A 26,220-nucleotide genomic window follows, 5' to 3' on the forward strand; every position below is an offset into this window, starting at 1 on the left:
GATCCAATCTTAAGTTTGATAGAATGATTAGGCATGCCAGATGTTGCCAATGAATTAAGAAATTCAGTAGTTAATGAGTTGAAATGACAACTTTCTATGGTGTCTGATTTGTCAACTGAGTCGGAACTTAGATATTCCATATGTTCACCTAGCGTCATGTTAGTAATTAATCAATGAAGAAAAAGATAAATATAAATTAAACTAATAGGTGAACCAAACATCGATGCTAGTTTTGTATAATTGTAAATCAAATGTTAATGAAGCGTACAAATATTGAGATATAATTGATATCTAAATAAGTGAAGTGGAGTTAGTTAGGTTAAAATTAACCTGATTTTGAAAGCAATGTTGTTATTACCTTGAATCAATGATAGTATGTATCGTTGACTTGTTGGACTGTTTCATTTGTTGAAGCTAGTATAGCTCTAGATTGGAAGAATTCTGTGTTGTTGTGGTGTTGGCATAAATCTGGAAATGTGGAATTCACTATAGCATGGATCGGGTCATCATATTTTGTGATTAGTAGGTCTTGTGGGATTTTGATTGTGGCATAACCATCATTAGGATGTCTGATAATTCTATCTCCAATGTCTAAAATCCACTGTGCAAATTTGGCAGTTTCTTCCTTATCTGCTGGTTGCATGTTGCTTTGTAAACGCATATTTTTTGAAAGAGTTAATACTTGACAGTTATCCCATAGATAAGAAGAATTTATTTTTACATGAACAATGTCAGAGTGGCTGCCTCTAGGAATGACCGGTTGGATTTGTCAAAAATCACCACCTAATACAATGACCTTACCTCTAAAGATATGATCTGAACTTGATTTGCCTGTAATGATATCTCTCAAACTTTTATCATGTGCTTCAAAACATAATTTGTGAGTCATGGGTGCTTCATCCCAGATGATTGGACTTGCTTCATTTAATAAATCAGCTAGTTGACTTCCTTGGTGTATATTACATGTTGAGTCTTCAAAAATAGGAACATAGATCTTGAATTTGGAGTGTGCAGTTCTGCCTCCAAGAAATAATAAAGAAGCTATGCCACTAGAAGCAACCATAATAACAATTTTCTTGTTTGCTCTTAATGAACTGGCCAGCGTTTTCCAAATGAATGTTTTTTCTTGTACCTCCATATCCGTATAGGAAAAACATTCCACCTTCTTGTTTGTTGACAACTTGAATAATTTTGTTTTGAAAATTGATGCTTGCTGATATGTAGTTATAGATATGCATATTATAAGTGATGAAAGTTTAATCAATTTAAAATATTTAAAATTTTAAAGCAAAGCAAATGTAGTCAAGTGTATAATTGTTTTTTTATTTCTATATGTTGTAAGAAGCATATTAAATGTTTATTGGTCAAATATAGGGATAACATATGGTTAGGTACATTACCTGTCATTTTAGCAAAAAGTTGCCAAAATTCTGATTTTAGCTCATCAGTATTGAAGTTGAGTTCTCATAATATTAGACTATTGTCTAGTTTGTTTGCCCAATTTCCTTCTTTAGGAAATGGTAATGAAGGATAGTCTCTAAGTGTCTTTTGATTGGCTTGCAACAGTTGTTCAATTTCAAGCAATGTCAAATTTTTCAAATATTCGTCATTAAGATGAATCTCTAATGGGCAAATAGTATTTGGTTAGATTATGATTATTATTCATTAGAATTGATATAAAAATGTGATGGTACTAACCTGCATTGCTTGTTGTTTTTCTTAGATGATATCTAATGTCATCAGCTAACCAATGTCAAGTTTGTTGTCATACTTCTTCAGGTTTGCTCATAGTACCTATTAAAAGCATCAAAACAAATAGCTTTCTCAAATAATATGTTGTGCCCCAGTCTTTTGCTTCTTGGATTGCTCTACAAATTCTTTATCATCTTGTAAAAAACTCATGGCAAATCATGCTTCTCTATATGTAGGATATTGAACATTAGCAACTGTTTTGTTATCCTCAAATGAGGTTGGGCCTTTGCAAATAGTAAGCATCATCCTTAAATAGAACAATTCTCCTGTAGTTGGTGCAACCCATATTAGCCTCCCAATAGTGTATCATTTTTTCCTGAGTTTCCAATGTCTTTTTCTGCAATCATAGACAAACTTAGAAACAAATTCAGCATAAGTAAGATTTCTTGCTTCAGGAAAACTTTTATTAGTGTTCATCCAAGAAATGAACTTTGAATCGAAAATGCTTGGCTTGGATAGAACATCGTCAATATCATCATGGTCTTGATAAAAAACAGCATGTTGTCCTGGAAGGTGGAAATGCAGTCTTTCAACAGCAAGCTTCCTGCCATGAATTGGAAAACCAAAGATCCTCCAAGTAGCTTCACAGGGAGAAATGTATCTGTTATTAAGACAACCATCAATTAAAATTATATAGTTGATATAAATTAGATATTACAAATTAAGCATACATGCAATCTAGATATTCTTTGATCTCATCATGATGGCTTGCAACATGCAAGCTTGCATCATTTTCATCATCAACTATAACAACAGTAACTCTATCATATCCCTTGTTTACATACTGAAACAAATATTTGATAGAAGTGTTTTGGTTACACCATTCAATATCGATATATGCTTGGTATTTTCTTAGCAATTTTGGATTGTAAGGTACAATATATATGTTATCAATTATAACCCCATTCTTGGAAATTGTTTGACCATTGTCTCTTTTGTGATAGATTGGATAACCATCCACGTCTAGAAAAGTATGAGGTTGAAACATTTTAGGATAGAAACGACTGTACTTTCCTTCTTTCATGCATGAAGATTCTTTTCGTAGTATTTCGCATGGGCCATGAACCATATGGTTCTATACTAACGTATATAGTTTGGGGTCATCTTCCTTGGAAGGTATCTCTGCTGATATAATTTGGTCAATATCATCTGAAGATGGATATTTATTGTTGGGATGTAAAACAACAATAAATGAACATGAGAAAGTTCTCGCTTTTGGAATTCTATTGTATACATATTTGGCATAAAAAAAAAGGTTAATAGACAACTATTAAAGTGTTTTTGGGCCTTATGTGTTAAGTATCGAAAATTGCACATCAAAATTGAGACTTGATGTTACATGAGTTGCAAAAAAAGATTAACAAATTGTTTAGCTTGGTAAAAATCATTAGAAAACCATTTGGCTGGAAAAATGTACTAAAAGCAGTGAGATTGTAACATGTAAGCAGGGTTGAAAATAATCTGGAGCAACTTACATGCAACTACAGGTTAAAGTAATAAAAAGATTTGGGAAGCCAACATGGCTGCATATGGCCATGCCATCAAAGTAGAGTTGATCCATGTATCGTGAATGTCCAACAAATGTTGAAGGTAAAATGACTCTTTTACCTTTATGTAAGCCTCTGGTGGAACCAGTATCCAATGACTCTTGTAAATTGCAATAGTTGTCAACTCTAAGTTTGTTTTGATTGTTTCTAATGAAGGAAAGTCTTTCTGATTCAACCATAGTATATCCTTCAACTACAAATTGCTGGAATAATTTCCTAGAGTGCAACAGAGTTTGGGCTTCATTTGATCTGCATTGTAGTCTGAAAGCAAACCACTCTCTCATTGTAACACGATTCCTCTTTCATTTTTGGCTAGTTGATGTAGCACGATGAAGTATGTCAGGTCTATATCCCTCTTCACCATAAGGAAACAATAGAGGGTTTTGTAAACCTAGATAGCTAGAATGTAATTCATCAATCCTCGGTAATTGACCACCGTGAGTCTTAACAATAATATTTCTTCTTGAATGTGTATCAACATCACCTACAATAAGGGCAACAACTTCAGGAATAGTAGGCACATTATATATGCGACCATCCTTTTCACGGTTAGCAATCAATCTCAGTTTGATATCATGTACTTCATTTTGTGTTAGTCTATCTCTTGCCATTCTAAAACTTTTTGCATGAGTGTTGTGTTCATCTAACATTTGACTTAAATTTGAAACGATGTTTGCTTCAATTCCAGAATGTTGGCTGTAAAGTGGAACATCAAAATTCCAAATTTAGAGAACATTAAGGAAAAAAGCTAGAATGCACCACTGTTAGTAAAAAAAAAAGATGGGAATTAATTTTTTTAAAAAACTAATCAGTACCTCATGGTGTTAATTCTATGTTGCACCTCATTATCTATGTCAAAGATATATAATTATGCAAATTTTGGTTCTTTTCCAAGCATTGGTAATAGATTGCCTATCATGTGACATGGTTGTCCTTGGATTCTAATTGTAGGAGGTCCTTTTGTATTATTAATTGATTTTTCTATTTTAATACCCACAGAAGTAAAGGCAAACATCATGTTATATGTTTGCGTATGTTGTTGATAATTCTTACTATCAACTACATTGTGATCAAACAAAAGATGTTGTAGATGTTTGGGGGGATTTTGTAATAATGGGAGTTTAACTTTACCATCACTACAACATAAGTTGAACTTTGGGTTTGCGCTATCCTTATGTTTTGATATTCTTTCATCATACCACATCTTTGCATTACAGTGTCTACATTGCATGACTTGATCGCCAAGTTTAAAGTATCCTGAAATTGTTTTATGAGTTAGTCGTAATTTTATCTAAAGTTGGGAACAAATGATATGAGCTAGAATTGTTACCTTGTGTGTTAATAGTAGGGTCATTAATTTTTATGTGACAATGTTTGTCCCTAACAAAAGCAGTAGAATCTGATTCTGTGAAAGCTGTAGTTAGATGTAACTATTACATGATAATGCAGCGAAGCAAATAGGATTTGAGAAGTTTTTTAGTAGTACCTTTTGCTGAATTAGAATTGCTATTCTCTGATGAATCAAAATCAATCACTTAGGAATAGGAATAAATTAAAGTTAAATACAATATATAATCATAAATGAAATAGAGTTAGTAATCATATGTTGTTACCTATATGTAATATCAATATTTTGTTTATAATAATATAGGTTTTTAATTTAATGCAAGTCCCAGTTAGATTTGTACTGTGTCTTAATATTATGGTTGTATTTGATTGAATTTGTACAAATAGATTGATAGAAGAAATATTCCACCCAAATAAAAACATTTTAAAAGATAGTAATTAGGTAATGTAAGCTTATATTTGATTTAGAATGGTATATTGAGTTTCTTACTCTGTTCTTCTGTGGCTGGAGGCAAATGATGCGTACTTGTGCTTCTATTTATATCAAAGTTAGTTGATCATAGATTCGCATCTGAGTATAGTTGGTTTTGTGGAGTAGGGTTATAGTTGGTTGTACTGGGAACCAGTAATAAGTATGGCGTTTTTGCTGCATGATACATTTTCTCTTCATTCTGGCATTTGCTGCATTTGACTTCTTTGTATATTCGTGGTCATCCATGGTCATAATGTGTCTTATTGCTACAGTTGCATGTTGAAAGGTCGATAGATTATGGCTGTTGGAATGATGTGGGAGATGAAGATTTGAAAAACATGGATTAAAAGGAAGGAAGATAAAGGAAAAGGGAAATTATATGAGGCTATTGCATAGATAAAGGCAGCTATAGTAGATGATGGACAGGTATTTAATGCACTATACATTTTGCTAATGATGGCTTGTTGCTGCAATTGCGTATGGAACAAAAGGAAGGAAGATAAGGGAAAGTGAAATGATATGAGGCTAGTGCATAGGTAAAGGTAGCTACAGCAGAGAATGGACAGGTATTTAATGCATTATACATTTTGGTAATGACATAAGCATGTATAGGCATTGGATTGTTGACATTGACATTGAAAGAAAAGCTGATATGTCAGGTGTTGCGCATGACAGGAGTAGGTGTTCCATCTAGAGACATTGTGCCTTTTTTCTTTAACAATAAACTTCCAAAAAGCCATAAATTTATTTATCATACTCTGTTATCAAACTTTGTAGATTTTTTAAATATAGAAATTGTAATTTTGAAAAATTGTATTAACGGAAATACTCAACATAAAATTTATGCAGTTTAATTTTTTACTTTCTAAAACATAACATTGCTCAATTTATTTGACTAATTCAGTTGCAAATGGCTATTTTTTTTTGTTGCGTATGATTGCACTAATTAAATATATAAAAAACCATATAAGGATATCCCTGTGGAATCTGTTGGCATTTTTTTCCTGTGTTTTTTTTTTTCAATTTTGAGGTAATCAATCTATTAAATTTTACCAAATTTAACATAATCTTGAACATGACAACAACCCAAATGATAAATGAATGTATAGTTATGGGTTTCAAATCCAACACAATTTGGTGATGAACTGCTATAATTAACTTGATAGGGTATCCAAAATACAATTTAAATTGCATAACAGTCACATAGTAATTAGTAAAGGCAGTATATGATAAGGTTTCATGAACGATAGACGGGCATACTACACAAAAAGAGGCTCCTTAGAAAGTGTATGGACATCTTGAAAGTAGCCACCTTCATTCAATTTTAGCATGTTTTCTTAATTTGTTAGATGAAAGCTGAGTAGGTGAAATCTGAGAACTTAGTGCTTCATCGTCACATCCCTAAAGTGTCTGTCACTTCGTTGGTGTAAAGGGGGCTCTGAGAAGCGGATCATGATCTGCTGTTGCAGATAGGGATTTCTGCATAAAAGATCGAGCAATTAATTAGTTGCATTCAAAGTTGACATTGGTGCATTCAACAAATATGAGCTAAAAACTGGAACATCAGATTTTGCAGTCACAGTCTCATAGTAGGAAGGATCATTGAAATCAGGGAGTGGAATATGGATCTTGCAAGATGCCTGCATCATATATATGGGAATAGATTGGGAACAAAAAAAATCAAATGAACATAGGTACAATATATGGGTATCCCAATGAGTGCTGAAATATGGCTCACAAAATTATACCTCGGCATCGACTAGTAAGTCTACTATGGTCTTAATTAAATCTAAGTCAGATAAGTATTTTAGAACAACAAAATTCCTAAACTTTGGCCAAACCTTCACTTTAAACGCAAGTGAATATCCCAGGAGCTTATCAAGTGCTTCTGGTGAAGCATTCAAATCAACATCACCATCCTTGCATACAACATGTAAGATAGGTTAATTGTTGAATTCATTGACCACATGGCAAAAAATCCAGATAAAATAACATTTAAATTGGAAGTTTGATTATGTAGGAACTTTCTGCTATCTTTAACCTATTAACTTCGTTAGCTGATTGGCCAATTAACTCAGTGCATTCACGGTCCTAGAGCAGAAATTTCGTGCATTCCTCCTTGTGGGTAACCATGACCTCAAGTCTATACTTGGCAACATAAATAACAATGTAAAATTGACATGCAAATTAAAGAAATATAAAGTAAAAACAGACTGTTAATGACCTTAGCACAACCTGTTGATTATATTTACCGCATGCATATGTGAAAGGAATGGTGTCTACATCAGTTTTCTTGTAACAATGGATGCAAGCTACATAACACCATGAATGATTTTCCATTACTATTTTGGTAATGGTACCCACTGTTACACAAACAATTTCCTAGCCAAAACAACACAGTAATTGGATTGATGAGTAAGTGCTTGGTGTGATGAATTAATAGAAAACATAAATAAGACCAGTACCTCTAACATGTTAATCTCAAAAAGGCTCTTTGCCTCAGCCTTATAAAAAAAATGCATCCTTTGATGACAATTGGCTAGAACCTGAAACTTGTGAAGTTGTTTGACTGTGAGGTGTTATAACTGAGTGGACTTTAATGCCTAATTCGGTAAGCCTAGAACATAAAGGAAATCCATATGACAGAGATAATCAAACCAAGGCCACCCTAAACCCACAATAACCGGAATTTTTGAATTCTTGAATTTAAGGCATCGTTTGATTTTTATGCAATTTTGAAGCTTGACATCAAGAATTCATATGAAAGACCATGACAAAGATAATCAAAGTAAGGAAACATTAAACCACAATACCTTTGTTTGAATTCTTCAATTTCTGGCATTGGTTGATTTCTATGCAATTATGAAGCTTTTAAAGAGTTACTTATGCTTGGTGGGTAGGATCCTACAAATGGCAAAAGAGGAACATAAGATGAGATCTAAGCAGTAGAATAATGGACTAATTGCACATGACACAATACACTGGGCTTCTTTAATCCTAGCATGGGTCAACAAAATAATTATTGGTCCCTGACTTTCACACTCATTTAAGTACTCCAAGAACTGCAAGCAATAATCTTCCCAGAGTGCAGGATAACAATTGGCCACTATCATAAACAAATGAAACTCATAACATTATTATATAATCCAAGACGGTCATAAGATTAGAAAGATGATAGAAATATATCAGTCAACCATATACTATGCAGTTTGTAAACATACATACAACCACAATTTAAAATGAAGGAACAAAATGAATAAGACAACCTCAAGTCCTTCAGCTTAAAAACAATCCTTGTACTCTTTGATGAAACTTGTTGGAAGACGACCTCATCAATGACACCAATAATGTCTAATGAAGGATAAAATATGAAAACATGTTATAAAAAGATGGTTGCAATGGTTGGAATAAAGTTTTTTAAAATGGAAGGTAAAATGATAGTTGGACCTACTAGCAGGCCATACTAAAAGTCACCAGCAATGATATTGGTAAATTGAATAAAATTGTGTATTCTTAAAGGCACATTAACCAAATTAGTTTGTCTAAAAATAGTAACTCCAGTAAATACTAATTTATACGGGTGCACACAAACTCTTTATTGACCATCATTCTTGACCACTTTAAAATTGTGCATCATATAAGTGCATTTTTCTTTCAAAATCGGCTTCTAAGACTTGAGTTGGTCTCGCTTACAAACCGCATGAATTTGGTCTCCCTGGTTATGGCAAAGAATGTAACAAATGGTTAGTCAGGAAAATAATTAACAAAAGACAAAACCCACCCCAAAAAAAAAATAGTAATGATACGTTGGAATCCACTATAACCATCTCAGCTTGCTCAGGCTTGTTCGGTGTTCCCACAAACCAAAGATCAGTTATCCTGACAGCAAGTTTCAGGGTTTCTTTGGATCCATTTATGTCTTGTATCTTGTCTAGAATACGAGCCATCATTTTGTGGAAAAAATGTAGAAAAATATATGTAACCTCAAGTACAAAAGATCTAGAATAATGGTCATTTTCCAAACGGCTGGTATTTGTGTGTTTAAATATTGAGTCCGGATGATAATACGATAACAACTAACAGTAGGTAGTGGAACTAAGTCAAGGGATAAACTATTTTTGGGTGCTAAAGTACAAAAAATCAACAATAATGATCCTTTGCAAAACGTATGGTATAGATTGTGTTTTAAAATTGAGTCTGAATCATCATTCTCTGTTGACTCTGCATACAAAGTGTGATTTACAACACTTGCTTTGTGTGCTCTTATTCTTCCTTGCCCCCTGAGACTCCTTCATTAGATCATGATCACTGAAAATCCAAATTTTAAACAAACTTTCAAGAGTTAAGTAAAAGGGTTGTTGCTGCTATGGTTGAGTGAACTTTAATCTTGAGGACACACACCAATCTTGAGACACACCACAGAAAAAGATGGAACAAAGCAATGTTTTTCCCTTCTGTGGAATGGTGAATGGAAACACGAAAAAATAAATAGGAACTGCAAAATGAAAGGGGCTGATTGGAACAGTGGTGACTTCTTGAATTTACTTGTTTATTCCTGCAAAACTTGTGTCTTTGTGTCTATCTCTTTCTCTCTATTTCTCTCTTTGACACTGTAGCATGTAAAAATGAGAAGCAACAATTTTTCTTTTATCAAAAAGACAGACAGAATAGCATTACACGATTTGAAGGGCAAAAACATAAAACAACAGCCAATGGAACTAAGCCAAGGGCCACCCATCATTGCATACTCAATCATAGCTGATATTGAATCTCAATAGTTGTTACAACGTCACAATTTTTTCATAATTTATAGTGATCTGTACTAACAAAGGTGAACAATTTGTCCAGTTTCTAAAACTTCATTTAGGCAAAACATATTTTAACACTTTAAACAACAAGATGGATCAAGCCAAAAAACAGAAGATATTTTAATATTTGCCCATTTTCTTAGATGGACCTTTATGTTTAGGCCATGGGAGGCATATTTATTCACAATCTAATCAAGTTTCGCTTTTATTTACTTTGTACACTATACCCTCACCCAAGACGTGTTTGCCAGTCATTGTGATTACAACTTCATAATTTTTTCATCATTTATAGTGATCTGTACCAACAAAGGTGAACAATTTGCCTAGTTTCTAAAACTTCATTTAGACATTTCAGCAAACACATAACTTATAACCTATTTCACCAACAATGTAACCACATGACAGTTAACGTTTTCTAAAAGGAAAATGATTATCTTTTTTATCACTAGCTACACAGCAAGCCAAATTTAGCATGATCAAATCACAACATAAGCAATGGTTGTTGAGTAAACATGCAAAAAAAAATTAAAACGAACAACAAAACCAAAAAAATAATCAAGAGAAGAACATTGAATGACAAAAGAATACCGTATTATAGGCCAAAACTGAGGTTGTTAACAAACTAAAGCCGTGGGCGCTGGATTCTTTTTCGCTGTTGAAGGAAATTAAAATGGCTATTGCAGAGATCCAAAACTCAAGAAGCAATGGGGTTTTCTTCTTACCTCAGAGAAACACAGGCCACACCTTTATTTTCGTCCTGGTCTGCATCTTCGAAAGGACAATTCGGTGGAGAGCACAGGAAGGAAGTGGGAATAGGCATGCCGCAGAGTGCAGGCGCCATGCCACTGGGTCTCTCTCTGCCACCGCCACTGTCTGCAACTGCAACGTGGACGCTGAAAAGATCGAACGAGATTAGAGGCAACGACAGGTGGCTTTAGCTATCAGTAGGGAATGGAGGGAAAAATGGAGTAGCGCAAAGACTATAAAACCCTAAAATGTGCGACGTGTCAACAAAGTAGCAAAGGGCAAAAAGGGATTTTCGCTAAACTATTCTTTTCATATAGATATATTAGATTCTTAATTTTATAATTTTAGTAGATTTTAACCAATATTAGAATGTATATTAGAAGTGTGTTGCTAGCAATTTTTTTTAATAACCAAGCATTACTCTTCAAGAGTGTGTACTTTTTAAATGTATTATGCAATAATTCTCTTTGAAGGTAAATATTATTGCAGAGTGTTCGTTCTCTCTTTTTGAGAAATGAATTAGGAAAGAAATAAGACAAAAAATATTAAAAAATATAAATTTTTTAATATATGAATAGATAGAAATAAAAAAGAAAGAAGTTTCTTCAGAGCCTTGATCTCGACCTCGGGGTCCTCGCCGAGCATAATCGGCATCGACGACAGAGGGTGGTGCTGCTGCGGCGGTGGAGGGAGGTCACCGTTGGAGACAGCCTCAATCATCATGTCGCGCACACCTTCCTTCCCACTTGTTCTTGTTTCTCGGATAAATGCATGGTTACTTTCTTCGATCGAGAGACATTGCATTTTCAACAAAAATCGTAAGTTTTACTCATTACAAATGCGTTCTATTTTAGTTTTTGACAATTGGGGGTTTTGCAAAATGTGTTATTTTGAACAAGCATATGCAAAATCGAATACTATCCGTACCTGTACCCGATTACAAAAGTCAAATACTATCCGTACCTATTTCGGATCAAAGCCAAAATTTTCCATCAAATCGGATGAAGGCGGGGTAGTGCCCAAAAGTAGAGGTTTTGGGAGCCATACTTAATGCAAAGGGAAATGGGTACCGAGGAATTGCATAAAGTTCACATTTTGGAGCGGGTTTGAGGAGAAAAGAAGGGAAGGGGATGGAAAAAATAGAGAAACCCGTTTTGGGGTAAGTTTTAGTTGTTGATATTTTTAAAATTATTAACGACTTTAATTTTGAGGGAAATACAGATCAATTTGAATTATTTTTTTTTAAAATTAAAATAATTTTTTTAAAAGATAAAAGATGAAATTAAAAAAATAAAAGATAAAAGACAGAAGTGTCATTTGAATTTTTTTTTATTTGATATTTTTCTGTCATCACGTACTAAATCCTATGAAGGATAGAATTATGAAAAACCATAGAGGTAGCCCACATATGTCTGCTTTAATGACAAAATAAAAGTGCCATGTTGTGACCCTCAAGTTTTAATACAAGGATAGTTTGGCAATCATTACGAATAAGAACCAAAATTTTCATGTTTACTCTGTACTCCACATAATAAATACAACTGTCAAAATAACTTATTTTTAAATAAATAACCAATGTCTTAAAAATATCAGCTAAATAATCAATAATAAAAACATTGCAAATCCCATTAAAAATAGAAATCAAAATACGATTAACGGGTGATATTCATTAACAAAGACTTCTGATTTATATTTCTTAATTAATATCTTTATAACATTAATTTATATTTACTGTGTCGTAATAGCTTGTCTCTAAAGGGAACTTATTTACGGGTTAATTATGGAAATGGTTAGAATTTTAAAAAATTACTATAATGAATATTTTTTTTTTAAAAAAAGTATGAAAATGAGTAAATCATATTTTGATATACGATTTTTCAATAAAAAAAATCGTATGTCAAAGATCTCACTTTTTATATTTATAATAACTTTTAATTGATCGATAATGTTAAACTTTTTACAGACAGTATTGATAAGAAAAAAAAAAAAAGACAGAGAGAGTGTAATGAAATTTTTTAAAGTAATGAATCCGAAAGTCTAAATCACTAATGAAATTTTTTTAAAGTAATGAATTTTTTTAAAATATTATCAGTATGAAAAAAAAAGAAAAGAAGAACAATAATTAAAAAGCTTTTCTACTTCTCCGGCGTTTGCAATACTTAAAACCGTAACTACCCCTACATTATCCATTTCATTACATCCAGTAACGTCGTCACTTCACAACTAATGCAGGGGCTCTTGCGTCAATTCACGTTCAGAGTGAGCAAAGTGCCAAACCCGGAAACGCGATCTCAGAAAACTCAACTCCAGCAACCTTCTTTTTCTGCAATTCTGATCCCTCTCAAACCTTGCTCACTAACTCGTTCTCTTCCCCTTCTCAACTCAGTGAAAAACTGAAAATTCACCGAGTCAATTCGCTCCTCTCGCAGCTCATGGCACCACGATCCTAGCGTAGACGCGCCCGCATTTGATTTTCCCCGAAGATCTCACTTTCAGCCGCGTTGCCGAGTCGCAACTCGCTCCGAACTCGGGAATGGCTTCTTCGGAAGCCGATTCCCGGCTGAGACAGGTCGTGGTCCCCGCGCTCGAGAAGATCGTCAAGAACGCGTCGTGGCGGAAGCACGCGAAGCTCGCGCACGAGTGCAAATCGGTGATCGAGAGCCTCAACCACCAGCAAGCGCCGCCGCCGGGATCTCCGTCGGACAACGAACCGGAAACCGCCGCCCCCGGTCCGCTCCACGACGGCGGCCCGGTGGAATTCTCGCTCGCGGAGTCGGAGTCCATCCTCGCGCCGCTCATCAATGCCGCCGGCTCCGGCGTTCTCAAGATCGCCGATCCCGCCGTCGACGCCATCCAGAAGCTCATCGCGCACGGCTACCTCCGCGGTGAGGCTGACCCGGACTCCGGCGCCGCCGCGCCGGAGGCCAAGCTACTCTCCAGCCTAATCGAATCGGTTTGCAAATGCCACGATTTCGGCGACGATGCGATGGAATTGCTCGTCTTGAAAACCTTACTCTCCGCTGTGACGTCGATTTCGCTGCGAATCCACGGCGATTCATTGCTCCTCATAGTGCGAACCTGCTACGACATATATTTGGTCAGCAAAAACGTTGTGAATCAAACAACGGCGAAGGCTTCGTTGATTCAAATGCTGGTGATCGTGTTCCGGAGAATGGAGGCGGATTCCTCCACGGTGCCTATTCAGCCGATTGTGGTGGCGGAATTGATGGAGCCGGTGGAGAAATCCGACGTGGACAATTCGATGACGCAGTTCGTTCAAGGTTTCATAACGAAGATAATGCAGGACATTGACGGAGTTTTGAACCCTACGACGCCGAGTGGGAAGGTTTCTTTATTAGGTGGACACGACGGTGCGTTTGAGACAACCACGGTTGAGACTACGAACCCTACCGATTTGTTGGATTCTACTGATAAGGACATGTTGGATGAGAAGTATTGGGAGATTAGTATGTATAAGACGGCGTTGGAGGGACGGAAGGGGGAGCTTGTGGATGGGGAAGTGGTGGAGAGGGACGATGATTTGGAGGTTCAGATTGGGAACAAGTTGAGGAGGGATGCTTTCTTGGTGTTTAGGGCGCTTTGTAAGTTGTCCATGAAGACACCGCCCAAGGATGCGGCCGGGGACCCGCAGCTGATGAAGGGGAAGATTGTGGCTCTGGAGTTGCTGAAGATCTTGCTGGAGAATGCTGGAGCTGTGTTCAAGACTAGTGAAAGGTATCATGTTTTACTATGTTCCTCTTTAGGTTGAAGTTTAAACTTTGGCATTGTTGCCAGTTAGGGAGAAGATGTGTGCTATTTTAGTTTTGCTGGTAGATGACAAGAAGGTGTAGTTTCTAAGTTAAACATAGTAGTGAAGGTGGGGTAGACTTGATTGCATTGTCTGGATGTTCTGTCTAGGAGTTAACTCATAAGTCATAACTATTACTTTCTCACTTGTACATTATATTTTATATGGCTAGGGATTTAGAATTTGACGACACTAATGTAAGAACAGACGTGCTATATGGGATGAAATAGTCTTTTAGAATTTTGACATGGCAGATTATCAGCTTGTTTGGAAAACCGATTGTGGGTGGCCACCGTAGGCTGCTGGAAGTAACAAAGGTGTTACTTTTGTCCCAAATGTAATTTTGGAGGCTGCTCACTGGCTTTCCAAACATGCACTATAAAAATACTTATACTCACCCAAAGTAGATTTAAGAAAGGGACATCAAGATACATGTGGTAGTGATAATGTGTATGTATTTCATACATAATCAATTTACACTATTAAGCAGTTCTGATGTAAGAATTAGCTTACTTACATGTTACAACTTGTCCTTGTAGATAACGATTTTAGCCAATCTGACCATTCTGATATACCCAGGCATCACGCATATTTCACTTTCTTCGGAATCAGTTTATGCCTTCATATTAATATAAGGTAACATTAAAAAAAATCTTGGACTAAGGTAAAACATTTCAGGCTTGATATGCTGGAAGTATACTTTTCATCTAGTGGCAGCTTTTGTTAAGTAATCGTCCTATAAAAACCATTTTTTTCCAGGGTAAGAATGAATTTAATCATGTTGGTGTCAACGGTTGCAGAAATAAGAATAAATTTGAATTACACACACATAAAGTTATCTATTAGATAATCTAAAGAGAAATATGTTAATGCAATAATGATGTGTTTGGGAATTGTTAGATTAAGCTTCACAAGTTTGAGAATATTTTTATCTTTACAACCAGTCTAGTCTCAGCAATTCCTTTGGGCAGGATATTATATGGTTTCTACTAGAATTAAACATTTTCCTTTGAGAACTAATTTAGGTCTGAAAAATATTATGTTTGCTGGATACCCAACTATATATAAAATAAAGCTGATTGATATGGTCATTATAAGGGCAGTGGCCATTGTTCATTTTAAAATTTAAAGCAATTTGGTCGTTGTATGTGCACTGTGCTCTTTGTTGCTGTTGACATCTTGATCTTTTCTGCATCTTCCCCTCCTTACTTTAGAGGTTATAATCTGAATCCCAATGCAAACTACAATATTCAAGGTCCTTTTTCCATGTTGAAAATATTTGTTCAATTTTTGGCTTTCATTTTTCCATTTTATTTGGATTGAAGAATAATTCTCTCCAGTATTCACTCTTGGAGTTTTTCAATCTTGATGGGAGTGAATACCAATGCCATTCTTGTAGTAAAAACTTTGTTCTAATCTTGACTTGTCAATTTTTTGCTATTCCTGGATTCAGCTGTAGATGAAATTGTTTTTATTTAGTTGTTCCTTTCCCTGCCCTTTGTGCCTTTGGGAACCTGCAATCTGGAATTTCAGAACTTTAAGGTAGATGCAATTAGCATGCACTGTCACTGACAATGTAATCCCCCCCTTCCCCCATTTCCAATTTGTAGATAGGCAGTTAAGTTAGTCTGGTAATCATGATTTGTTTGTCTTTCCTAGGTATTTGGGATTATTTGACATATAAAGTAGGAAGAATATTTTCTGTTAGAAATTTAGGAGCCATTTGAAATACCTACTCTGGATACTAGCTTCTGGTTTTTTTGGATTCTTCTGTACCTTACAGTTTCTTGCAAATTATAACAACAAGGTTACATGACTATGTCAGGGTTTTGTTTCCCTTCACAATAAATTATGTTATGCATGTCTTGGTTTTTGAATTTCCAGCTTAAGAATTATTCCTAGGCTAACATGGCCATGAAAGTCCTGTGTCTTAGCAAGGTATTCCTATTTGGAGCTTCCTCTAAAATTAAATGAATAATTGAATGCACAAAATTATAATTTTGATCTTGCATTATTTTTACTAATTTAGTTTAGCATTTTTAGTTGTGCCATACACAAGTTTGAATACCCCTTCTGGCTTCTGTCCTCATAATTGATTCAGCTGGAACAGGTAGAGTAATTGATTAAATTATGTGAACCTGCTATCTATGAATTGAATGTACTTCATCTTCTGCTATTATATTTTTTTAGTGTGGACTATTACTGTGTTTTATTTTTTATTTATTTATTTTGTGTTTGTCTCTTGAATTTAACATATGACTTTTTGTCCCTCATCATTAATGCAAAGTAACATTTTCTTCCTTTGTTCTATACACCACTTGACACTATTTACTTCATAATTTTGCCAGATGACAAAAATAGTACTGATGGTTAAATTTGGTTGTGGATGAGCAGGTTTTTAGGTGCCATCAAGCAGTACTTATGTTTATCCTTGTTGAAGAACAGCGCTTCAACTCTTTTGATTGTGTTTCAGCTGTCATGCTCCATTTTTATCAGTCTGGTGTCAAGATTTAGAGCTGGATTGAAGGCAGAAATTGGGGTTTTTTTCCCTATGATTGTTCTGAGGGTCCTAGAAAATGTTTCTCAACCTAATTTTCAGCAGAAGATGACAGTGCTTCGATTTCTGGATAAGCTTTGTGTTGATTCACAGATATTGGTTGACATATTTATCAACTATGACTGTGATGTCAATTCATCAAATATATTTGAGAGGTGTGCTATTATTTTATTTAATTTTTTATAGTTATTTTATTTGATTTACTGTATAAATAATATGTGCAGTTTCATGTTTAGAATATGGATCTTAAGTTTAATAGCATCTCCATTTTGTTGGAGTGTTTTTCATACAGCATTCATACTGGTGTGGCTGAGGCTGTCTTGATTGTCACTTAATATACTCTTTATATTTTATATCTAATTGTTATATTCCTCATAAGATGGTCAATGGACTTCTTAAAACTGCTCAAGGTGTCCCTCCTGGTGTAATGACCACACTTTTGCCACCTCAAGAAGCAACATTAAAACTTGAGGCCATGAAAAGCTTGGTTGCCGTTCTAAAATCAATGGGAGACTGGATGAACAAACAATTGCGCATTCCTGACCCTCATTCAGCCAAGAAAGTTGAAGCAACAGATAATAGCCCTGAAAGTGGAGGTTTTACCATGGTAAATGGGAATGGGGAAGACCCTGTTGATGGTTCTGACTCCCAATCGGAAGTCTCCAATGATGCATCTGATGTTTCAACTATTGAGCAGCGACGGGCTTATAAACTGGAACTCCAGGTAAACAAATGAACAAGGTTTTGTTAATAAAGTATATCTTTGCTGTAGCTTTTTTACCAATGAAGCTAATGCAAGTGTATGGCAGGAAGGTATATCACTTTTTAATAGGAAGCCTAAGAAAGGAATTGAGTTTCTGATCAATGCCAAGAAGGTGGGTGATTCGCCAGAGGAAATAGCTGCTTTTCTTAAAGATGCATCTGGGTTGAACAAGACTTTGATTGGTGATTATCTGGGAGAAAGGGAAGAGTTATCCTTGAAGGTAATGCATGCCTATGTGGATTCCTTTAACTTTCAAGGGATGGAGTTTGATGAGGCAATCAGGGTCTTTCTTCAAGGATTCAGACTGCCTGGTGAGGCGCAGAAAATTGATAGGATCATGGAAAAGTTTGCTGAACGTTATTGCAAATGTAATCCAAAGGCCTTTTCTAGTGCTGACACTGCATATGTCCTAGCCTATTCTGTTATAATGCTTAATACAGATGCTCACAATCCTATGGTGAAGAATAAGGTGTGCTCACAATCTTATAGTTCTGTAAATTGATGTACACATAAGGCTTTGATATGTTTTGGGACCTTGTAAGTTAGTGTTTTTTCATTTTTAGTCCCTGTAAGTTGGTGCCTTTTCAATTTTGGTTCATGTAAGTTTTTTTTGTTCATTTTTAGTCCTTTTAAGATTTTAATTTTTTCATTTATAGTCCTCATAAGTTCACGCTTACAGGGATCAAAATTATGCAAACTTGCAAGACTAAAAATGAGCAAAATATCTTAGATGAACCAAAGTTGAAAAAGCGCAAACTTATAGAGACTAAAAATGAACAAATGTTTTTACAAGGACCAAAATTTAAAAAGTACAAACTTACAGGGACTAAAAACATATTTAAGCCTACAAATAATTATGATAGAAATGATGACTTATTTTCTTATTGGTTGTTGAGTTATGCAGATGTCTGCTGATGATTTCATAAGAAACAATCGTGGCATTGATGATGGAAAAGATTTGCCTGAGGAATACTTGAGGGCCTTGTTTGAGAGAATATCTAGAAATGAGATCAAAATGAAAGAAAATGATGTGGCTCCTCAACAAAAACAGGCTGTGAACCCTAATAGACTTTCAGGCTTGGATAGTATATTGAATATTGTGATCCGTAAACGCGGGGAAGGGAACATGGAGACCAGTGATGATCTTATCCGTCATATGCAAGAACAATTCAAAGAAAAAGCTCGCAAATCTGAGTATGTATTTTTTCCATTCTCTAGAAGTGATAATTTCCTTTCCAAATTTATTTCTTGGGTTGCTGAAAACATTTTACCTGATGTTGTTTTTGGCATGAAGAATCTTATGTTGACTTCATCCTGTTTATAGATCCTACCATGTCTACTAGTATTTATCTGCTTTGTACATGATCCTTGTCCATTTGAAGTGTGATGGGTATCGATCTAAAAATGTTCACACTAGTTTGCAGTTTTTTTAAGTGACTTGTCAAAGAAAAATAGTTCCTAGATATTTTATTTTCTTGATATGCATTTGCTTGCAATTTGCAGGTCAATCTATTATGCAGCAACAGATGTTGTAATCCTGAGATTCATGATTGAGGTGTGTTGGGCACCGATGTTAGTCGCTTTCAGTGTTCCTCTTGATCGAAGTGATGATGAGGTTGTAATATCTCTGTGTCTTGAAGGCTTCCGCTATGCTATTCATGTTACTTCTGTAATGTCGATGAAGACTCATAGAGATGCTTTTGTGACTTCATTAGCAAAGTTTACCTCACTACATTCACCAGCAGATATTAAGCAGAAAAATGTCGATGCAATTAAGGTTAGTCAAATTTAACTTCTCTTCTACCTGGCTTATGAACATCATATAAGCTGAAGTGATTATCAATTATCAATTAGCAATTCTTATTCTGTGTTATGTTACTTCCTACTCATAATGTTAATACCCTCTTTCAAAATGCTTCATTGTCTGTGTATTATTGCATTCCCATGGCATCTTTTATCATTTCAAGTTCACATATACATTTTTCCTTTAATGGATGTTTTTATCCTATCCGAAACTACACTCTCTGCAAGTGCTTTCATTGCTACATGCATACCAATATAAACAAAATTAGTTTGGACTTCCCTTCTACAAATATAATAATTACCAAATTAATGTAGTGGTTTTGGGGAGTTTTGCTGCATTTGCTGAAAATGATTCTTGGAACAATATCTGAAGGCATATGATAGTAGTTATTTGTTGGATCTTTTTTAAGTTTTGGGTAGTGTATTCTTGGTACCTGAACTTTGTGTTCAGTTTTTGTTGATTACATTATATGACTGAACGTGTCATCTGTTTTATTACTAGGCAATAGTTGTTATTGCTGATGAGGATGGAAATTACTTACAAGAAGCTTGGGAACATATCTTGACTTGTGTTTCCCGGTTTGAGCATCTACATCTTCTTGGAGAGGGGGCTCCACCAGATGCCACATTCTTTGCCTTTCCTCAGAATGATTCAGAAAAAACAAAGCCGGCAAAGTCAACCATTCTTCCTGTTTTGAAGAAGAAGGGACCTGGGAGGATGCAGTATGCAGCTGCTACTTTGATGCGGGGTTCATATGATAGTGCTGGAATTGGCAGTAATGGTTCTGGTGTCACATCAGAACAGGTGAACAATCTAGTCTCTAATTTAAATATGTTGGAACAAGTTGGAAGCTCTGAAATGAATCGCATATTCACTCGGAGCCAGAAGTTGAACAGTGAGGCCATAATAGATTTTGTTAAGGCTCTATGCAAGGTCTCCATGGAGGAATTGAGGTCTCCATCTGATCCACGTGTTTTCAGCCTTACAAAGATTGTTGAGATTGCGTATGTATTACTCACCTACCACTTCAAACATGCTACCTCTTTTTGCCTTCCCTCTGAATTTTTCTTTTTCCTCATGGTTCTTGTGGTTCATTGGTTGGGGATTTTTACAAAACAAACATACATAATAGCACTTGACAAGCTTTGTTGTTTATAAATTGATTTGACACAACTGTTTTTCTCCTTTTTGGTTGATTGCCATTGCCCCTTCTATATCCCCAACTCTCATGCTCACTTTTTTGTAGTCTGAGGAAATTGTTGAATTGAACTCTTTTTTCTGTTCAACTCCGGTAAAATATCAGGATGTTTGCATGTGAAAGGGTCACCTGTTTCTTTTAACTCCCAGTTTCAGTTCAGATGGTAAGACAAGGGATAAAGTGCTTAATTTTATTGAAGAGAAGAACATTACAAGTGTGCCCAAGAATTAAGGTGGGAAAGTGTAATTCATTTGAAAAACAAATGTTTGGGCAGAGCATCAAGCATATGATTATGTTGCATGATTGATTGATGTTTATATGCTACTACCTGTTGTTTGACTCGAATATTATGTAACAGGCACTATAATATGAACCGCATCAGGCTTGTGTGGTCAAGCATCTGGCATGTTCTCTCTGATTTCTTTGTAACTATTGGCTGTTCGGCAAACCTTTCAATTGCAATTTTTGCAATGGATTCCTTGCGTCAGTTGTCAATGAAATTTCTAGAGCGGGAAGAACTGGCTAATTATAATTTTCAAAATGAATTTATGAAGCCTTTTGTTATTGTTATGCGAAAGAGTAGTGCTGTTGAAATTAGAGAACTAATTATCAGATGTGTCTCTCAAATGGTTCTATCTCGTGTCAACAATGTCAAATCTGGATGGAAGAGCATGTTCATGGTAGAGCTGATAAACTCCTATTGTCTATAGAGAGCTTCAATTAATGCATATGTTTGTTCATTTTTTCTCTCCTCTACTTACTGCTCATAGATCTGATTTCAGGTATTCACAACAGCAGCTTATGATGACCACAAAAACATTGTACTCTTATCTTTTGAAATTATGGAGAAGATTATTCGAGATTACTTTCCATACATCACTGAGACTGAAACCACAACCTTCACAGACTGTGTGAATTGCCTAATTGCGTTCACCAATAGTAGATTCAATAAAGAGATTAGCCTAAATGCCATTGCTTTTCTTCGGTTCTGTGCAACAAAACTAGCAGCAGGAGACCTTGGCTCATCATCAAGGAATAAGGATAAGGAAGTTACTGGAAAGATTTCTTCATCTTCACCTCAAACAGGAAAGGAGGGGAAAAAAGATAACGGAGAGGTGATTGACAAGGATGATCATCTCTATTTCTGGTTTCCTTTATTGGCAGGTGAAGACATGATATAAAGTTTATCTAGACATGAATATTTGGGAAAAAGTTATGAATTTATGTTTCTTAACTTTTTCGAATGATTAGTGCTTCTTTTGCTACCATCTTGCTTCATGTCTTAAGAAGTTTAGCATGTTGCAAATGTACATATACTTATTTGTCTACTTTCTGCAGGTTTATCTGAGCTTAGCTTTGACCCAAGACCTGAGATTAGGAAGAGTGCCTTGGAAGTCCTGTTTGAAACCTTACGTAACCATGGGCATCTTTTTTCACTACCTTTATGGGAAAGAGTATTTGAGTCTATCCTATTTCCTATATTCGATTATGTTCGGCATTCTATTGATCCTTCAGGGAGTAGTTCACCGATCAATGAAGTAGAGGCTGATGGTGAGCTTGATCAAGATGCTTGGCTTTACGAAACATGCACATTGGCTCTCCAATTGGTTGTAGATCTTTTTGTTAACTTTTATGACACTGTCAATCCACTTTTAAGAAAGGTGCTGATGCTCCTGGTTAGCTTTATAAAGCGCCCTCATCAAAGCCTTGCTGGCATTGGTATTGCTGCTTTTGTTCGTTTGATGAGTAATGCTGGGGAGCTGTTTTCTGATGAAAAGTGGTTAGAAGTGGTTTTCTCATTAAAAGAAGTAGCAAATGCAACACTTCCTAACTTTCTGTTTGTTGAAAGTGAGGACTTTACTAAAAATCAGGAACATGCTTCAACAGCTGAAGATGATAGAGATCGTGCCGAGTCTGGCTCCCCAGATAATTTAGAAAGCTTGAGGATTCGTCGTCTTTATGCTCATTTAGCTGACGCAAAATGCCGAGCTGCTGTTCAACTTTTATTGATTCAGGTAATTTTATATTCTGTTACTCCAAATATCTGCCTTGTTGTTGAAAGAAATTATGAAGGAGCCCAAGAACGGTAGCTGTTGCATTTAGTTTATTCAGAAAATTAAGATCCTTTATTTATTTATTTTTATGTTAAGCTAGATTCTTATTATTTTAGCACTACTCAAATAATGTATAATATTAAAAATATGCACCTGATGGGAGCAGACGTGTCTTTCCTATTCAGCACCTCATTCCAACGTGCATTGGTGTTCACTTTTATTCTTCCCTGTCAAATTAGATGCATGTGATGTTGCAAAATGATGTTAACTCTCTTTCTGAAATTGGCAGGCGGTGATGGAGATCTATAACATGTATCGCCCTCACCTTTCAGCAAAAGCCATGCTAGTCCTGTTTGATGCTCTGCACGATGTTGCGATACATGCACACCAGATTAACGGCAATACTATGTTACGTTCAAAGCTTCAAGAGTTTGGTTCTGTGACCCAAATGCAAGACCCTCCACTGTTACGCCTCGAGAATGAATCGTACCAGACCTGCCTTACATTTTTACAAAACCTTGTCATTGACAAGCCTCCTAGTTACAAGGTGGATGAGGTTGAATCACATCTCATCCGGCTTTGTCAGGAGGTTTTGGAGTTTTATATTGAAGTTGCAGGTTTTGAACAAAAATCTGAATCTTCTCATGGTAGACAGCAACACTGGTTGATTCCCTTAGGCACTGGGAAGAGGAGAGAATTGGCTGCACGTTCACCTCTCATTGTGGCTACTCTGCAGGCTATTTGTAGTTTGGGAGATACTTCTTTTGAGAAGAACTTGTCTCATTTCTTCCCTCTCATTTCTAGCTTGGTACGTTGTGAACATGGGTCAAAGGATGTCCAGGTTGCTCTCAGTGACATGCTTAGTTTATCAGTTGGTCCTATTTTGTTACAGTCATGTTGATGATTTGGGTAAAGATTAACCCTGCATTTTGAGATGTAGGATATTTTTTTGTTTAAATCTTTTTGTTCATAATTTTCTCCTCTCCTCTGCCTTGGATTACTTGTCAATAATATACTTTGTCAGTGTATGAAAAGTTGGTAGTGAATTTGTCTTAGCTACACCTTCCTAACTACTGTAGTTTAGAAGCTAGCTTTTCCCGGTCAGAATTGATATGTATTACCGTAAGGCTGAATGTTGTATTTTTGTCTATTACTCATTTTTCTTTTTAAAAGAATTAGTTTTGCAGCATTATGTTCTGTAAAGATTAGTCTATCGGAATTTTCTTGTTCTGTGGTGTTTATTTTTCTGGTTGTAAAGCGTTAATCTTGCTGTAAAAAAAAGAGCTTTAGTCTTAATTAGGGTATGTTTGGATAAATTTCTTCATGTATATTTATAAGAGAAGAAAATAAGGAATTATGAAATAAATTTCTTTCATAAGTTAAAATTAATTTATATACAAGTAAAAATCAGTTTTTGGAAAGATTAATATAAGGAAATTTTTACAAATTAGCTCATAAGAGAAGTTTTTTTTTTCCTTTTACAATTATTTATAAAAAAAAGTTGATCTAAATGGACTTTAATAAAGTTGTTCTTTTATTTGAATTCGTTTTAATTAGTAAAATAATGTTTTTGCTGAAGATGATTTTAAGAAAGTTTAATTTTAGTGTTATCCCTGTAAAGATTTTTATACTATTAATTAATTAGAAATTACTTATGAAGAGGGATATGTTATTCTAAAGAGTAATTTTGAGAAAGTTATTTTTTATTCATAGAAATAGAAGAGAAATATTTAGAAGAGAAATATTTAGAAGTTTATAACAATTCACATATTATTTAATCAATTGAACTAAATTTCCTCAATTTATTTTCATTCTTTTTTCTTTATTTTCTTGTAATATAATGATTAAATGTGAGTTCTCTTTAACTATGAGGATTAACATTTTAAAATTACTCTCAAAATAACTTAGATTCCTCATTGATATTTTATATATAATATAAAAAATATTACATTATTAATATATTTTAAATAAATTCTTGAAGAAATATTTTTTAAAATTTTTTGACACAAATTTTGCAAAAAATAATCATTTCTCTAAAATTAAGTAAAAGAAAATATGTAATTCTTCTCCTTCTACATTAAAAAAAAAGTCGGCTCTCAAGAATAGTGCTATGATAGAGACTTGGGTTTTGTGTGGTGCTCAGTCCCACATCGATGAATATGAGATGCTCAGTCCCACATCGATGAATATGAGATGCTTAGTGGAGTATTTAATTGCATGGTTCTCCCCACTTGAATAGGTAGCTTTTAAGGGTGGATTCCTCCGGTGCTTGGGTGTAATCAATCTGTAATTAAATGTCAATCTCAATTAAGTTTTGAGATGGAACCACCAAAAATATACTTATATTTTACACCTGTGCACAACAAAATACAAACATAAAATATTTTATCAAAAAAAGAAAATATAAAGTGATCTCCTTTAAAATTAAAATAGTTTAATTACCTATTTAATTCTCTTACAACAAATTTTTATTTTAATTCCTTTTAACTTAAAACATCTCATTTTGATCATGTTCTAGGGGTTACCCGGCTAATAATACTAAACGAGAATGACTAAAGTAAACATAAAATACAAACCGTTATAAGATACAAAATTGGAGTAAGAAAACGGGGAGTGTGGGATACCCAACGCAAATCAACATATGACACGTGCCATAACATATTCTCCCACCAATTTAGACCCCTAACAATTGTATAAATATTTACATTCTTCACAAATGTAAATTAACTAATATCATATTAAGACAACATACTATTTTCTCTCTCCCTCCCTTATCCATTTTCTCTCAATCTCATACATCTACACACTTGTGGCAAGCATACCAACATATTCCTATTCTTTATTTTATTTATCCTTTTGATCTTTGTCATCTAAAATTTGTTTGAAATGAATGTTGATTAAATGAATCACCTTATGTTAGTTTCAAATGAGATTAGTCACACTTAATGATAAAAATCAAAAGGATAAAAAAATTGTAACTATAGAAACATGTTTTAATCTATAAAAACTAAAAAAGATTTTTTTTTTTTTTACGGCTTATAGAGCAAAATGCCCAAAACAGAAACATAAAGAAAACTAAGTAAGCATAGAGCGTACTACATCATACGATAAAAAACAGTAACATAAGAAAGGAGGAGTCTCCAAGGAGATAAAACTAGGAGGACTCCCTATAAAAGAATATTATTGCAACTATAGGGATAAAAAAAGAAATTAAACCAATTAAAATTTGATGTAGCTAAGTGTCCAATACGTGAAGTAAATGCTAATATTAAATTAGTGTAAATGGTCACTTAAGTTCTTATTTTGTAGGTGCTGATAATTTTGTCCCTATATTATAAAAATGATCAATTTGGTTCACAAATA

General features: G+C 34.8%; 1 protein-coding gene and 1 long non-coding RNA gene across 5 annotated transcripts; one reads left to right on the forward strand and one right to left on the reverse strand.

Annotated features, from left to right (window-relative positions):
• Positions 1 to 6,279: 6,279 nt before the first annotated feature.
• Positions 6,280 to 12,889, reverse strand: LOC113001629 (uncharacterized). 3 transcript variants are annotated; one of them, XR_005891635.1, is made up of 5 exons: positions 11,637 to 11,773; positions 7,932 to 10,819; positions 7,160 to 7,664; positions 6,960 to 7,037; positions 6,280 to 6,597 (listed from the first exon to the last, which is right to left on the reverse strand). It is a non-coding gene; the product is annotated as an uncharacterized lncRNA (long non-coding RNA). The 3 variants fall into 3 exon arrangements; XR_003266999.2 differs by having other exon boundaries at positions 6,280 to 7,664; positions 7,932 to 8,022; positions 8,385 to 10,819; positions 11,637 to 12,889; XR_005891634.1 differs by having other exon boundaries at positions 6,280 to 7,664.
• On the forward strand, positions 11,276 to 24,043 carry LOC100798955 (brefeldin A-inhibited guanine nucleotide-exchange protein 2). Of its 2 annotated transcripts, XM_014775216.3 has the most exons (12): positions 11,293 to 11,491; positions 12,906 to 14,408; positions 16,876 to 17,193; positions 17,417 to 17,762; positions 17,848 to 18,270; positions 18,706 to 18,995; positions 19,305 to 19,578; positions 20,107 to 20,609; positions 21,162 to 21,483; positions 21,586 to 21,967; positions 22,142 to 22,818; positions 23,147 to 24,043. In XM_014775216.3, the coding sequence occupies exons 2-12, from the start codon at positions 13,207 to 13,209 to the stop codon at positions 23,756 to 23,758; spliced, it is 5,349 nt and encodes a 1,782-aa protein (XP_014630702.1). In that variant the 5' UTR covers positions 11,293 to 11,491; positions 12,906 to 13,206; the 3' UTR covers positions 23,759 to 24,043. The 2 variants fall into 2 exon arrangements, with proteins under 2 accessions (XP_025984179.1, XP_014630702.1); XM_026128394.2 differs by lacking the exon at positions 12,906 to 14,408 and having other exon boundaries at positions 11,276 to 11,491.
• The last annotated feature ends 2,177 nt before the right edge of the window (positions 24,044 to 26,220 follow it).

The sequence above is a fragment of the Glycine max genome, chromosome 1, assembly GCF_000004515.6.
Source record: "Glycine max cultivar Williams 82 chromosome 1, Glycine_max_v4.0, whole genome shotgun sequence".
Taxonomy (NCBI): domain Eukaryota; kingdom Viridiplantae; phylum Streptophyta; class Magnoliopsida; order Fabales; family Fabaceae; genus Glycine; species Glycine max.